At 42.0% G+C, this 14,388-nt stretch overlaps 1 protein-coding gene across 2 annotated transcripts in view; it reads right to left on the minus strand.

The window, feature by feature from the left end:
* Positions 1-3,991: 3,991 nt before the first annotated feature.
* Positions 3,992-14,388, minus strand: part of EPCIP (exosomal polycystin 1 interacting protein) — a 36,092-nt gene continuing 25,695 nt past the window's right edge. For both annotated transcript variants that reach the window (XM_077879027.1, XM_077879026.1), the window contains one exon: positions 3,992-5,918. In XM_077879027.1, the coding sequence (XP_077735153.1) occupies positions 5,194-5,853 (660 nt within the window). In that variant the 5' untranslated portion in view covers positions 5,854-5,918 and the 3' untranslated portion in view covers positions 3,992-5,193. The remainder of the gene's footprint in view (positions 5,919-14,388) is intronic.

Consider the following 14,388-nt stretch of genomic DNA (forward strand, 5'->3'; position numbering starts at 1 on the left):
AACTTAACATTATGATGTTGCTTAGGAGGTCAGGCTTTTGCTTTAGGTACTAAGCACTTGTTCTAACATTTGTTTATATAAAAATGCTCTTATTGGGTTTTCCCTATTACAAAAGTGATTCTACGTTTATTCAGAGAAGCTTAGAAAATCAAGATACTCAGGAAGGAGAAAATGAAAATCACTTTTAATATCATCACCCAGACGCAGTACCATTAATATTTTAGTGTATATACTTTTTTTTTTTAGATTTTATTTATTTATTCATGAGAGACACAGAGAGAGAGGCAGAGACATACGCAGAGGGAGAAGCAGGCTCCTGGAGGGGAGCTTGATGTGGACTGGATCCCAGAACCTAGGATCACACCCTGAGCCAAAGGCAGACACTCAACTGCTGAGCCACCCAGGCGGCCCAGTGTATATCCTTCTGATCTTTTTACCCCTCTGCACACCATTTATTAAAATTCCTTCCCTTTTTCTCCTCTTCACACCATTTATTAAATTTCTTTTCCCATGGATTTGTGATTTTATTCTTAACATGTGCTGATTCTTTTAAACGGGGCATCTGTTTTTGAGTTGTTCTTACCGCTTTATTTATTCGCCTGTGTGGTGTTGTGCCTGTATCATTTAAATTGGTGAGGCTTGAGACGCCTGGGTGGCTTAGCAGTTGTTGAGTGTCTGCCTTTGGCAAGGGCGTGATCCTGCTTTTGGGATAGAGTCCCACATCAGCCTCCCTGCAAGGAGCCTGCTTCTCCCTTTGTCTATCTCTTTGATTCTCTCTCTGTGTCTTGAATGAATGAATGAACGAATGAATGAGGCTTTATGATACATTGTGCTCCTGCAGAGCCAGCTCCCCCTCAGTGCTTTCCTGTAGGCTACATCAGGTAGCCTGGTGACACATGTGTCATTCTGAGTTGTGACTTGGGACTACGGACTCTGTTAAATTTAAAATGCATTAAAAATTTGAACAGAGCATTGGGTGTTATTCTATATGTTGGCAAATTGAACACCAATAAAAAAATAAATTAAAAAAAATTTTTTTAATTTTTATTTATTTATGATAGTCACAGAGAGAGAGAGAGGCAGAGACATAGGCAGAGGGAGAAGCAGGCTCCATGCACCGGGAGCCCGATGTGGGATTCGATCCTGGGTCTCCAGGATCGCACCCTGGGCCAAAGGCAGGCGCTAAACTGCTGCACCACCCAGGGTTCCCTAAAAAAATTTTGAACAGAAAAAGGGCTCAGCATTAAACAACTTTTTGTTTTCACATCTTTTTTTCCTATAACAAATCCCATCAGATTTATAAACGTCCTTCTGTAGATTCTGGAAAAAGAGATCCTGGAGTTATTAATGGACTCTGGGAAATGGAAATTGATTGTCCAACTCCCATTTTTAATTTAACGTGTAAAAGGCTATTAATGGCTTTTCTTGATTCTTTTATTCTTCCTTCCTTTCAGGAGCCTTTCATAGGTTTACTCAAGATTTTTAACCCTGAACTCTTGTTTCTCATAAGGCCTTAGATCCCTCACTATCCGCCCACCCCCCATCTCCCACCTAAGGGCTTTTAGGATCCTGACTCTAGATGTTGAAGAGTGAGCTACTGCATGGGAGGGGAGGGCAAATTTCCTAAAATTCCCACCTGTAGCTCTGAAAGATGAGGAAATGAGGCATATCAATACTGCAAGAGAGGGTGCCTGTGTCGCTTAGTCATTTGGACATCCAACTCTTGATTTCAGCTCAGGTCATGATCTCAGGGTCTTGAGATCAGGGCCCTGATTGAGATCAGGGTCCTGAGATTGAGCCCAGGGGAGGGCTCCACACCCAGCAGGGAGTCTGCTTGAGATTCTCTTCCTCTGCCCACCATCCTCTTAAGGACATGTGCACACTCTGTCCATCTAAAATAATAAATAAATCTTTAAAAAAATACTGCAAGTGATCTTCCACAACCCTGAGGTCATTGTCTTCACTCCGTTCCTTCTGCATCTCTTTCTACCAGTCAGTGGGGCACTGGAGCTCTCTTGCACTGGCTCACCAGAGCTGACTGTTAACTTTTCAGGAATTTTGCAAGCTGATTGTTAAATAGTCATTATTAAAAATTAAATTATAAAAGCTTAAAACTAATTATATAAAAAAAGATATTCCTCAAAACTTACCACTTCTTCATTATTCTACTGCATTTTACTATTATTTATGTTCTTGAGATTATTTGTGCCTCTTGCATCTGTAGGTAGAAATGCTATCTAATCATGTCCTACTGCATATCTTTGCTCAATTCTGTGCTCAGTGGCTTCTCTTGGTTATGATGTCAGTATTTACACCATTAACATTGGAAAACACTACATATCAGGGTTTGATTTGTTGTTATGTTGAGTGTGCTGGAGAAAATGTTAACAATACAGATTAAACATAAAAGTGTATCATTTCAATAGCCTTAACATTCGAATAGTCCTCAAAATTAAGGAAATATCTTTCCAGTATTTGAAAAATATTATTTGATTCAGCAATTTGCTTACATCATTGACTAGCAAATGATATTCCCACAAAAATCTTTTTTAATTTCCCTCTTACTCCTAACATAAATAAAAATATCAGCCAGCATTCATGCCAGAACTAACTATATGCACTCATCAGTCACAACCCTAGGTTAGCTTTGGATACAAGAATTTGCCAAAAATCACCAAAAGCATTCTTCAGGAATTAATTATGTATATTTTATTATCATTTTGTAAATTGTGTGATACACAAACTTTCTATCAGCAAAATTTATAATAAACTTATGTACATATTTATCTATGTACTTTTTTTTTTTTCTGGAGAGCTGGTGGTTAAACTTACCAGCATACCACTAATCAGAGGTGACAAATGGCTAGCCCCAAGGTTAAGGGGACCATTGACATGGTCGTGACCACATAGTGTTCCTGAAAGCAACAAACAAAAAGGCAAAATAGTTTGTTAACATTTACAAATTGTGAGGTTTCACATAAAAACCTGGGATTCCTAATTTTCTTGAAAGATGGAATCTGGCCCCATTATATGCTCCCACAGCTAGAGCTGAGGTGCTGTGGACCTTCAAAGGGTGGGCAATACTCTCAATTTGCCACTATCCCCACTGCTCCCTGGTGTCTCACCAGCCCTCACCCTCCACTGAACACCAAGTGTCCTTCCCCCCATGTATGTGCTGTGGATTTTCACTGTTCCTTATTTATCCTCTGTCAGTGAAACCTGAACCATATTTTCAGGCCAGAAATAAATCAGGCAAGCTTGATTTATTACTAAATTAACTTTCCTCTTCTATTGATTTAAGTTCCATTGATCTACAATTATTTCTTACAAGAATCACTTACAACATTTGTGAAAGAGCTTTGAAACTATTCAATGCCACCAAATGGAAGATAATGCATATGAAGATGCTCATAATTTCTAAATCATTTAATTTTATACTTTATTAATAAAAATCCATTAAAATTCAGTTTTTTACATTTTCAGTAACTAATGATAGTAAATATATTTATTATTCATCCTTTCACTTATATTCTTCTTGCCTTTCCTTTTCCAAATCATCTTTTTCCTTGTCTTTTTCTCTCACTTTAAACTTACTTCTCAAATACAATGTCAGTAATGAGGTCATTGCATTGTTCTATTAAAATTCGTACTTTGATCTTAGTTTTGGCCTAATTTAAACACTGACATTATGGACTCATGCTAATTAGCCTGAGTGGCCAAATCCCCCACCAATTAAGTGAATGTGGATATTTCAGGTTATTTCAGGTGCCCTATGTTAAGGTTAAGAGAAAAATGTGGTAAATGTGATCTGAAATCATGAACCCCAAGACGTCCTGTTACTTTATAATAAAAAATCTTTCTTCCCGTTATGACATTATAAATGCAATTATGTTTCTAGTTCCTTGCATTGTGAGTTTGGTCATTTGTATCATGATTGCCATGGACTCTTTACATTCTATCTTGGTGGTAAATTGAATCTCTGCAAGGAAAATTTTCCTTTGTACACTAAGGTCAGTTTCCTTTTTTTTTTTTTTTTTTTTAACTATGTTGCCTTGGTTCCTTTTGTCATCACATCTAAGACCATTTTGTGTCAACCATGTCATACAAAGTACCCTAACTTTCCAGAATTAAACATCAAATGGAAAAAATCTTTTGTAAATTGTATGATGCACAACCTAAAAAGAGCCCTAAAAGATCTTTTGGTAATTATCGGTTAGTAATATGAGCATTTTTGCCCATAAGAATAACATTATAAATGATTCTTAGATTCTGCAGGCTAGCCCCTAGTAGTGTTAAATTCAGTTCTAATGGTGTTAATCTAAGTTCTTATTTCTGGAGCAGAAGGATAAAGGGGAGAGGGCAGATGAGGAAAATGAGGAGAAAGGTGAAATGGTACAGAAGGGACAACAAAGAAGTCAAAAAATGAATAAATGAAAGAGAAAGGATAAAGAGAGAAACTCTCCAGGTTTAGGGCTTGCCCTAAGCAAAATTTTGGTGCCAATATGCCATTGGTTTTTGTGCTCTCTGCTTTTCATTTCTGTATCACACTCTTCAAAACCTAGTGCTTTCATTTGGTGAAGGTCCTACCCTAACCCAGCCTGTTCCACTCTCGAAACTCCCCTTTCACAGCGCTCAAGTTTTTAGCAAGATTTTTAGCAAAATATCAGTCTAAGAGAATGTAATCATTTTGTGGAACTCACAGTCCTGAAGCCTCTGGAATCCTATCCTTCTCTTCTTAGGGGAATTCTAGTCAATGTAATGAAAGGAAGCAGAAAAAAATCAAGGCAGTGTTTTGAAGGAAGATGTCTTCCTTGGGGGTCATCCCCCTCTGCTGAGTCCTTGGTGTGCACTGCTTTCTCTGTTTCTGACCTGACATTTCTCCACAGCCTCTGGCTGGTTCTTAAGACCTTCTGGACTCAAGTAGTTTTGTTTGTTTGTTTGTTTTGGGTTTGGTTTTTTTTTTCCTGAGTTTTTGTTTGTTTCTTTCCTTTAATTTTGGTTTTCAAAACACCTCCCATGGTTGGGCAGAGAGTGGAGAAGAGAAGGCTGGTTGTAGGTGTGGCTCTGTTGTGAATAGGGCTGGGCAGACAGGTGAAGTTGTAGGTAAGGGTACCCAAGGCCTTATTTCCAGATTCCTTGTTCACCTTATGCATAGTTGGCCACAGTTCTTGGTGTTTGGAGCCTGTTTCAATGTTAGTAAATGAATGTGACCACATAGCTTTTGTTGCTTAAAATTGGGATAGTTTCAAAGTAAGAAAAGTAAGGAAAAGTGTTGGCAATGCTGGCAACGTTTTCAATACTGTATGCCTTCAAGGATGACTTCCTGTTGAAAAGTGCCATATCCAAGAAGGAGATGTACATACATGTTTGCCAGCCTTTGTGTAACAACATAATCTTCTCTCTGGGTTCACTTTCCCCATTGTTGTAGATGAGTAAGCTCTGCTCCAGTGATGGACCCCTGGCCTCAGCATTGATACGAAGCCTCTTCAGACCACAGATAGCCAGGTATTCAGTGGGGAGAGTGTTGGTACCACACAGAGAAAGCTTCAGGTCCCGGACCAGTGTGAAGTTCAATAGGAGGCCCAGTGCAGATGTATCCGTGAACCAGATGGTCAGATGGCCATCGTAGCTGGTTTGCTCTATTGCAAAAGGCAGGACAGTTTTGCAGCTGCACATCAAGTTGGCCAAACTATAGTCACAGTCCTGGACATCTGCAGAGCAACTGCAGTTCCGAATGATGTTTTCCTTTGTGAAAATGAGTGTGCTGTTCTTCTGCCCTCGTGTGAAGCAGTGGAGTATGAAGATGCCCAGTGCACTGGTCAGAAGGAGGCTGTGCCCAGAAGGTGGTGCCATTCTGGTCTCAGCGGGGGCCGGCAACTATGTGTTTCCTCTTTGCAAGCCAGTTCCCTGAAGCTCACCTGAAAGAAAAGCATACAGGCTGTCATTAAAAATATGCAGCTTATGGGGTGCCTGGCTGGCTCAGTCCATAGAGAGCCTGTGACTCTTTTCTTTCTTTCTTTCTTTTTTTTTTCAAGCCTGTAACTCTTGATCTCGGGCTCGTGAATTTGAGCCCCATGTTGGGTGTAGAGACTACTTAAGAAACATGCCACTGATAAAAAAGGAGCTCCTGAAATAACCCACAATAATTTTCTCTCTCATAGTTTTATTAAAGGCAGGCAATGCATGGAGCCCAAGTGCAGAAATGATCTTTGCTCAGGGCCTCAGGAGAGGCAGCAAACAACCTGCTCATCTGAGGTATAAAACTTGTGATGTCTGCCGACAGGCTAACACACTAACAGCAAGCAAGACAGGGTGCCCGAGATAAGACCCGGTGCACCCTGTCTGTGGGCAGAGATTTGTAGTGCTTTGAGTGTGCACATTCTCCAAACATTGTCTTCCTTGTACTGAATCCCTGGCAACCTCTGAAACCTGCACATTCCCTCCTCCCCCCTCAGTATCTGACTTTCTGGAATTTAGGACACAAACAGTTCCGCGTTGGATTCAGTTCCCCAAGCGCTACCTGTTAAACAGCATAGCATGAATACCAGTGAAACATTTAGTTAATGATAAACTTTAATTTCTAACTAGACAAACATGCCCCCCCATCATATTAATCTGTTTAGAGGTCCATTGATACTTCCTGCTCTCCTACAAATGTGAAGTATCAGAGTAGATTTTTAAGTGTATTGATGGATAATGAACACGCTAACACGCACCAATTAATCACAAGGAACTTGCTCATCTGCTCCTTCTCCAGAATAAATGTTATAAATTGATTTTATCAAATAATTTAGTGTAGGCCTCCAAAACTAAGCAATATATCAGTAGCGTTCAATGATCTAAATAAGGTAGGAGCGCATGCATAGTTGAAGGAGCAAAGCCAATGTCTGATCTGGAGGAAAATGCTCTAAGTACCTGGCATATCATAGATACATGGTCTTCTTTTATGGTGAGCTTGGAATGAGACATACATTATGAAGTAGGGTCAGGTTTTAGTCTTTCAAAAATAAGGACATTTCCCCTGAGTGAGCTGATGCCTGACCAAGAGATACAAGACCAAAGGTACAATTCAGTTCCTCTGAATTGACCAAAGACATAGTTGAATTAATCTGCATGTACAAAGCACCATGGGTTTGGCAAAATACTTAAAATAAGACCTCTGACTTGGAAAGTCCAAGGTTGGTGGCAGGGCCCCCGCAGGAAGTGCTGGGGAGGGATAGGTGGGTCAGTCTGAGGAGCTGAACATGTGTCCAAAGAGAATGGTGACAGCAGGAAAGGGGCGAGGTGGACATGCTACACTTAGGGTGCAAGATGAGGCCATGAGGTGGCAAAGCAAGGTGAAGAGAAGTCAAGGGAAGTAAAGCTAAAAGTGCCGGGGTCAGGTAGACGGGCTGCAAGCACAAGCTCATCAGCAGGTGCCTGGAGAGCCGGGAGACTAAAAATAAGCTGAGCCAGGTATATGTGAGCAGGTGAGATATTGGTTCACAGCAATCATAACTCCATTCATTCAGCAAACGTTAATGGGGAGTTCCTCAGGCAGCAGGCACCTTGCTAGCCTTGGGGACACAGCCCAGAAGACAACGAGCTGTTGGAACTTGTGTTCTAAGGGAGTTGATTCTGCCTCCAGGCCTTTCAGGTGAGGATTGAGGGGCTGCAGCAGTGGGGAGGAAGAGGATGCAAAGGTAGAGGAGTCAGGTAGGATTCAGCACGGGCCATGTGCCAAGGGCAAGCAGAAGAAACAAAGACAAGTAAGACACGTACCCTTGCCCTCCAAGGGCTTATCGGCAGAAGGGGACAAATAAGGTGGAACTGAGAAAGGCCAATTGAACAAATGAATAGTTATAGGGACGTAGCGGAGAGCTAGGTTAAAGTCCATTTGAGGGGCTGAGCATGGTACTTTATAGAGTTTTGTGTTTATTTTGAACTCGGCACAGGGCTTTCTTAAAGGCTATATTCATTGGTTCATTTTGTAATAAAAGAAGGGCTTTGAGGAATGCATAGGGTCAGATTTCTTCCTGAACACAGGGTTTAACAGTTTTAAATAGTTTTAAAATGTGGTGGTGACTACCCCACTTAGTAAGGAGCAGTGACTAATTTGTTAATTACAAGATAATTTTAGATGATCAGTTGTCCCAGATTCCACTGGAGGTTTCTGGGACTTCATGCCCTGGTAACCCTTTCATCCCAGAACTAGGAAAGCTGTCAGCAATATCCCTAGCTTGCTCTGATCCCAGCCCGAGGGGACAGGGAGGTGGAAGAGAATCTATCCATCAGCCTGGAGCTTGGTGAGGAACATGTCTACTTTATTCTTGCAGGTGCTAATACCTTTCAGAGGCATTCATGGAGGAATAAAAGAGGTAGGAAGGGAAATGGACATTGATTTCCTGAAACGAGTGGGGCTGGAGATCATAAAAGGGACTTGTGAGCAGTTCCCCGGGCCCCTCGGGCCCCCCACCCCCTGCAGTCAAAGCCCTGGCTGGACCTCAGGGTGGCCTTTCCCTGCCTTCTGGTTATCAGGGCTGGAACCAGGAGGCTAGATACATGAAGCCTCCTGATAGAGCACAGAACGGGATAGATGGCCCTGGTAACAAGCTGATGGGGTTTCCAAAAAGATGCTAGTTGGAGATTTTTCTCCTTCAGCTTTACCCTGGACTACTTTCTTTAGATTTGTTTCTTTAGATTTGTTAATTTGTTTAGATTTGGATTGCGAACACCCTAGTTTCACTATGCATTTACTCATTTGTGGGCAGATTCCAGTATGGCATAAGGAGAATGGGCACAGATACATCACCCTGACCCTTTTCCTCCCCTAGCTAGGCCTCTGACTGTTGTGGGGGTGGTACTATGGGGAAAGAAACTTTTTCCTCTGGGGGTTGCCCATCTTGTTAGAAGGGAAATCTTGATCTACTGGTGACCAGAGTCTTATCTCCAGAAGGGGTGAGCTTGCCTGACAATGAAGCTAGCAGAGAGAAGAACAGACAAGAAATGAAGAGACATTGCTAACAACCTTTTTTGAGAATTGGGATCAAGCCATGCCTGACATCCTTCCTTGATTTTTGAAATATATGAACCAAGTTTTTGTTTTTGTTTTTGTTTTTCCTACTCAAACCAGTCTAAATTGGATTTCTTTAACAAGCAACGAAGAAGACACTGACATTTGGTAAACTTTTTTTTTCATTCATTCAATAAACCTTTGTTGAATACTTGCTATATACTGGGCACTGTGCTGGAAACTGAGAATAAAGGCAATGAGAGCTCCCTCAGGGGTTCTACACCAGTAGAAGAGACCCCTGAATCAACAACCACAACATGGTGTGACGATCATTATAACATTTTGTACAGAGTGTTAAGTCTACCCCTAACTTTGCCTGGAAATGGAAGGTGTCATAAGCTTCATGGAAGAGGAAGTATCTGAGGAGGGCAGTAAAAGTGAAAAAAGAAAAGGAAAAGTTACCTATGTAATTATCATAGGGTGATCAGAATTTGAAAACCCAGGAGTAGGGCAGAGAGATTGATGGGCTGTGGGGATGGCGGTGCAAGAGGGGAGGTAAATAGTCCTATGGGGTGAAACCTTGTGACTTGCCCTGACACATCATTTTCTCAGCATCCTAGCTTTTTGTGTGCTCTGTCATTAGGACTTGCCTCCTATGTCCTAAGATGAGCCCTCTCCCCACCCCCAGGATGGGCAGCGGCTTAGTAGGGGACAGGGGCAATTTGACATGTCTGTGCTGTTCTGCTTCTGTTGTGCTGGAATCTGCCCACATGAAAAAATACATAGTGGACCTACGGCAAAGGTTGATTTGCCCCTTATGTGGCGATGTAATGGCATTAAGGAGCTGTGGGGATGGGGAGGGTGTGCTCTTCTCCACATGGTCATACAGGGACTCAAGCTTTCATCCATAGCTCTATCATCTCCTGGGCCTTTGGATCCTCTACAGAAATTTTTGTTCACATTTCACCGACCAGAACTCAGGCACATGTCAACCCCTCTCTGCAGGCAGTTTGAAAATGAAGTCCAGCATTATGCCAAAAGAGGAGAGGATGGATGGCATGGGTACTGGTGGGCGCCAGTAACGACCTGCCTAGGTTGTGAGACATAATAAATGGCTTTATGCAATGATGACAAACGACCAGGTGGTGTCAACCCACCTAAATTTTTCAGGCAAGGTGCAGAAAACCATGTATGATCATTAAATCTTCGAGCCTTTAAATCACTGAGTATGTTGGAAAACCACAGCAACTATTCAGAATCAGTTCAACTATTAGTTTTGTTCTGCAACTGAAGAAATCTCAACAGCAATTAATACTAGCAATTAGCTGCATAAAAGCAAAGATTTCTGAATTGAGCAGATACAGACATCAGTTACTTCAAAACAAGTTCCACACAGATTCCTCCCCAATCTAGGATTACACCCAACGTTTAGATAATGTTTATACTTGGCTCCAAAAGGAATGTTTCAAACCGCACTAGTTCTGTTTATAAGAAGACATTACTAGTAAGGAGATAGTGTGTCTGTCGGTGGGAGGATACTGTTTGGACCATTTGCCCAAAACAGATTTGAAACCTCTTGAATCATGATGTTTTGAACTCTGTAGTCTCAACACAAAAGAGAGAAAATACAATTGTGGAAAAACAGAGTGGAATTCTCCAGATTCTAACTGCAATTAAAAATTAAGAGTGATTTCAAGTTTTTCATTGAGAAGCAAGTTTAATTTGACATTAAAAAGGATTTTTCACTTTTAAAGGTAGAAAGACACTTAGGGAAAAGACTCTGTTGAAGAAGCTGAAAAATAAGACCATAGACTAATGAGATGCTCCAGCAAGAAACACATGGTCTGAAAGAGAAATATGAACTATAGACACGGGAAGAAAGGCAGAAGACAGCTAGTGGCCACGTACCCCACGAAACCCACTCAAAGCCACGACTTGGGGAGCTAGGTTAGGATGGTGTCTCTCCCAAATGCAGTTCTCAAAGGGTGTTTTTGCAAGTAGTTGAAGATTCTCAGGGAGCGAAAATGAGGGAAATTCCAGGAAAGGTGACAATTTGGAATTTGGGGTGTATCCCACAAAGTGAGACCTACACCTTACTCTGGAAGTGTATTTTATCCCAAAGGTGCCCAGTGCTGCTAACCCTGAGAGCAGTAAGATGGCCTCACTCACCCCAGGGGTCCAATGAATTGAATTGCCCCAGGAGTTCAGCAGCTACTCTGGGATCAAACAAGTAGGCAACTAATTATAGGGCAATGAGATTGATGAGTGATTTTAAAGTCACAGAGCAAGCGTTAGGCAGAAGGACCCGGAAAAGACTCCCCAAATGGGTGCTGTTAGGGCCAGGCATGAGGAGAGGGCAGATAGAAGGATCACTTGAGCAAAATCTCAGAGACTGTAGTGCGTGGCGCGTCTGGGGACCCATGAGGCTGGAGTGTGGGCAGGGCAGGGTTACACAGGACCTTGCCAGCCAAGCTCAGGGGTTTAGTCTCCAAACCCTACTAATCCTCACCCCATCAATAAAAACTTAAAAAAAAAATCCTCCCCAATAGATGAAACCTTTTATTTGTAAGAACATTATAAATACCATATTTCTATATTATCTGCATTGTAAGCAGATACATGAAGAGTAGAATTTTTAAAATTTGAGATGAGGCACAGCGGTTTAGCACTGCCTTCAGCCCAGGGCCTCCTGATCCTGGAGACCTGGGATCGAGTCCCATGTCAGGCTCCCTGCATGGGGCCTGCTTCTCCTTCTGCCTGTATGTGTCTCTGCCCCTTTCTCTGTGTGTCTCTCATGAATACATAAATAAAATCTTTTAAAAAAATAAAATTTGAGATGAGTGAAAGCTGGAGGATGTTCAGCTCTACCCCACTGGCCTGGTTTGTGTGCTCCCTTGGATGCAAACACCCCCTTTGGAGGCCCCTGGAAGAGGCAAAAAGGAGGTGCTGAAAGTTTGTAAGCAGGGCAGACCTGTTTAGTTCCCTGTATAGGGAAGGTCATTTAGGCGCTGGTCAGAGATGAAATTGGAGTAGAGATAGAATACAATTAGTTCTAAATAGCAGAACTTTTTTTTTTTTTTTTGTATTTTCTTTCTGCATTTGCTGACTTCTCACTCCAGGCTCTCCAGCTAAATCGATTTCGGTATCCAGAATCCTGGGATGGGGCAGGGGACTGAGGGAGGAGGATTCAACAGGCAGGGGTGAGGACAAAGCTCCTGCCCTGCTGTGGGCATGCAGCCAGGGACACCTGCCTGAACTCCTCAGGAGGAACAGGTGGTGTAGGAAGCAGGAAATCCCAAGTGGGCAGCACTGGCAAGCATTCGGTTTCGTTCTTAGCATCCCATCATGGCTTGCCTTGGACTCTACTCCTGAAGATGCCCATTCTGTCCCCGACAGCCCTGAAAAAGGCACAGTTCATTTTCTGAGTCAGGAGCCTCTGGGTGGTTTTGTTAGGCTGGCAGTAAGACCAGCTGCTGGAAAGACAAGTTCTAGGCAAGATTCTGAAGTGGATACAATAGCTTTCCCATCCCCAGGGTCCCCTTGCTATGCCTTCCTCTTAATTCCTTGGTCAGGGCTCATCCAGATACCTGGTGCAAAAAACCCACCCTCATACAGGGCCCTAGATGGCACTTGGTGAAACCTTAATATGGATTTAAGTAAACACGTTCTTGCTCAAGGATATTTGCACTTTGAGCTTTATCCCTACTTGTCCCTTGTTAGAGGGAAAGCAAGGATTAAATAAGTAGGGGAGGAGTGTGGGATGGGGACTCGTCTCAAGGACCCCAGAACTGAGAGATCTCCTGTTCTCAGGTCTGGTTTCCATTCATCTGTGGCTATACAATCACCCTTCCCAGGCAGGCCAAGGAGGAAGGGCAGGCTCATGGCTCAGGTGGATGAGATGCTCATGGGGGACCCATTAGGTGCAGGACCTTGAGAAGCTCTTTGAGAAAAAGGATTTGGGGCATTTTCTTTTCTTTGTCTCTGTCCCACAAACACACTGCAGGAGGCAGGTTACAGATAAACACTGCGAAAGACGATATTTAAAAGAGGAGTGATAGCTTTGTCATTTAATATTTGAAATCCTAATAATGTTGAAAGCCACATTGATTTGGGTCTCTCCTCAATGTTTTCTTACTGTGATAAGGGTTGTCTTTTCTTTCTTCGCATTCCACAACAGCACACCCCCTAGGAGCCACTGAATTTTCACATGCCTTCCCAAGTGTCTACTTCTGGAGGCACCACCGTGTGCACACTCTGTTGATGAAGGGCACTTCCCTGTCACTGAACTTGACACAGTTCACTGTGAGAGGTACAAAGTGGAGTTCACCGTGATTCTGAGATGATCGGTATCGTGTTGGATTTATATAGTAGGAGCTAAACTGTTTACTATCATCTGATTTATTTCCTCATCTAGAAAAAGGCGGAAACAAAAGTTCATGCCTCCATAAGATGGCATTGAGGCAAAATTAGCATCAAGCAGGCCATTCGGGTCTCCAGAGGACACAATTTAAAGTATTTTTGTGATGGTTCATGTTCAACTCACTGTGCATGTGGGCCACTCAGAAATGACTTTTTGAGTCATTTCTCCCATCATCCCATGGGGATGATAATCCCTACCACACTAGGATATAATATGAGTAAAGCAGGGTGCATGTGGAAATATATAGAGTCTATTAGTGTTATTCATGAAATACTATTACTACTAAGTATACTATGATATACATAGTATTATAGTATTACTTATTAGCTATGATATTTTGTAATGTCAGAATTATAATGATAATAGGGATAAATTTACATGTTCTATCAGGGCATCCCAAAAGCCATCCCAAAGGAATAGAAAGTTAATGTTTCTTTTAATGCACTACTTACTACTTATTCAAAAATTTGAATAAAGAACAGGCTCAACGTAAAGCAAAGATGCCTCTTTGCACCATTTTTCCTGTAACAAATAACTCTGACTTGCAAATATTCTTCTGTAATTCTGGGGAATGGGAAGCCTTGAAATCATTAGTGAGCACATCTAGTAAATGGAAAGAAGTGTCCAGCGATTTCTGCTAATTTAAATGTGTGTAAATGTTTAAAGGAGCAGCAGGGTATAGACTTTGATCAAAACAATTTCTCTCCGGTCTCTTCTTATTCCTGCTAGATACTGTGGGGGTTGCATAAAGGTTGCATGTCCTAATCCCTAGAACCTATAAATGTTGTTTTACAGAGCAAGAACGACTTTGCAAATGTGATTAAGTCAAGGATCTTGAGATGGGGAGATCCTGGATTATCTGGATGAGCCCAAGGTAATCACAAGGGTCTTTCTAAGAAGAAAACAGGAAGAGACAGAGAAGAAAAAGGCAACATGACAACAGAAGCAGAGATGAGAGTGATATGGCTACAAGATG

Source organism: Canis aureus, chromosome 30 (genome assembly GCF_053574225.1).
Source record: "Canis aureus isolate CA01 chromosome 30, VMU_Caureus_v.1.0, whole genome shotgun sequence".
NCBI classification, from domain to species: Eukaryota; Metazoa; Chordata; class Mammalia; order Carnivora; family Canidae; genus Canis; species Canis aureus.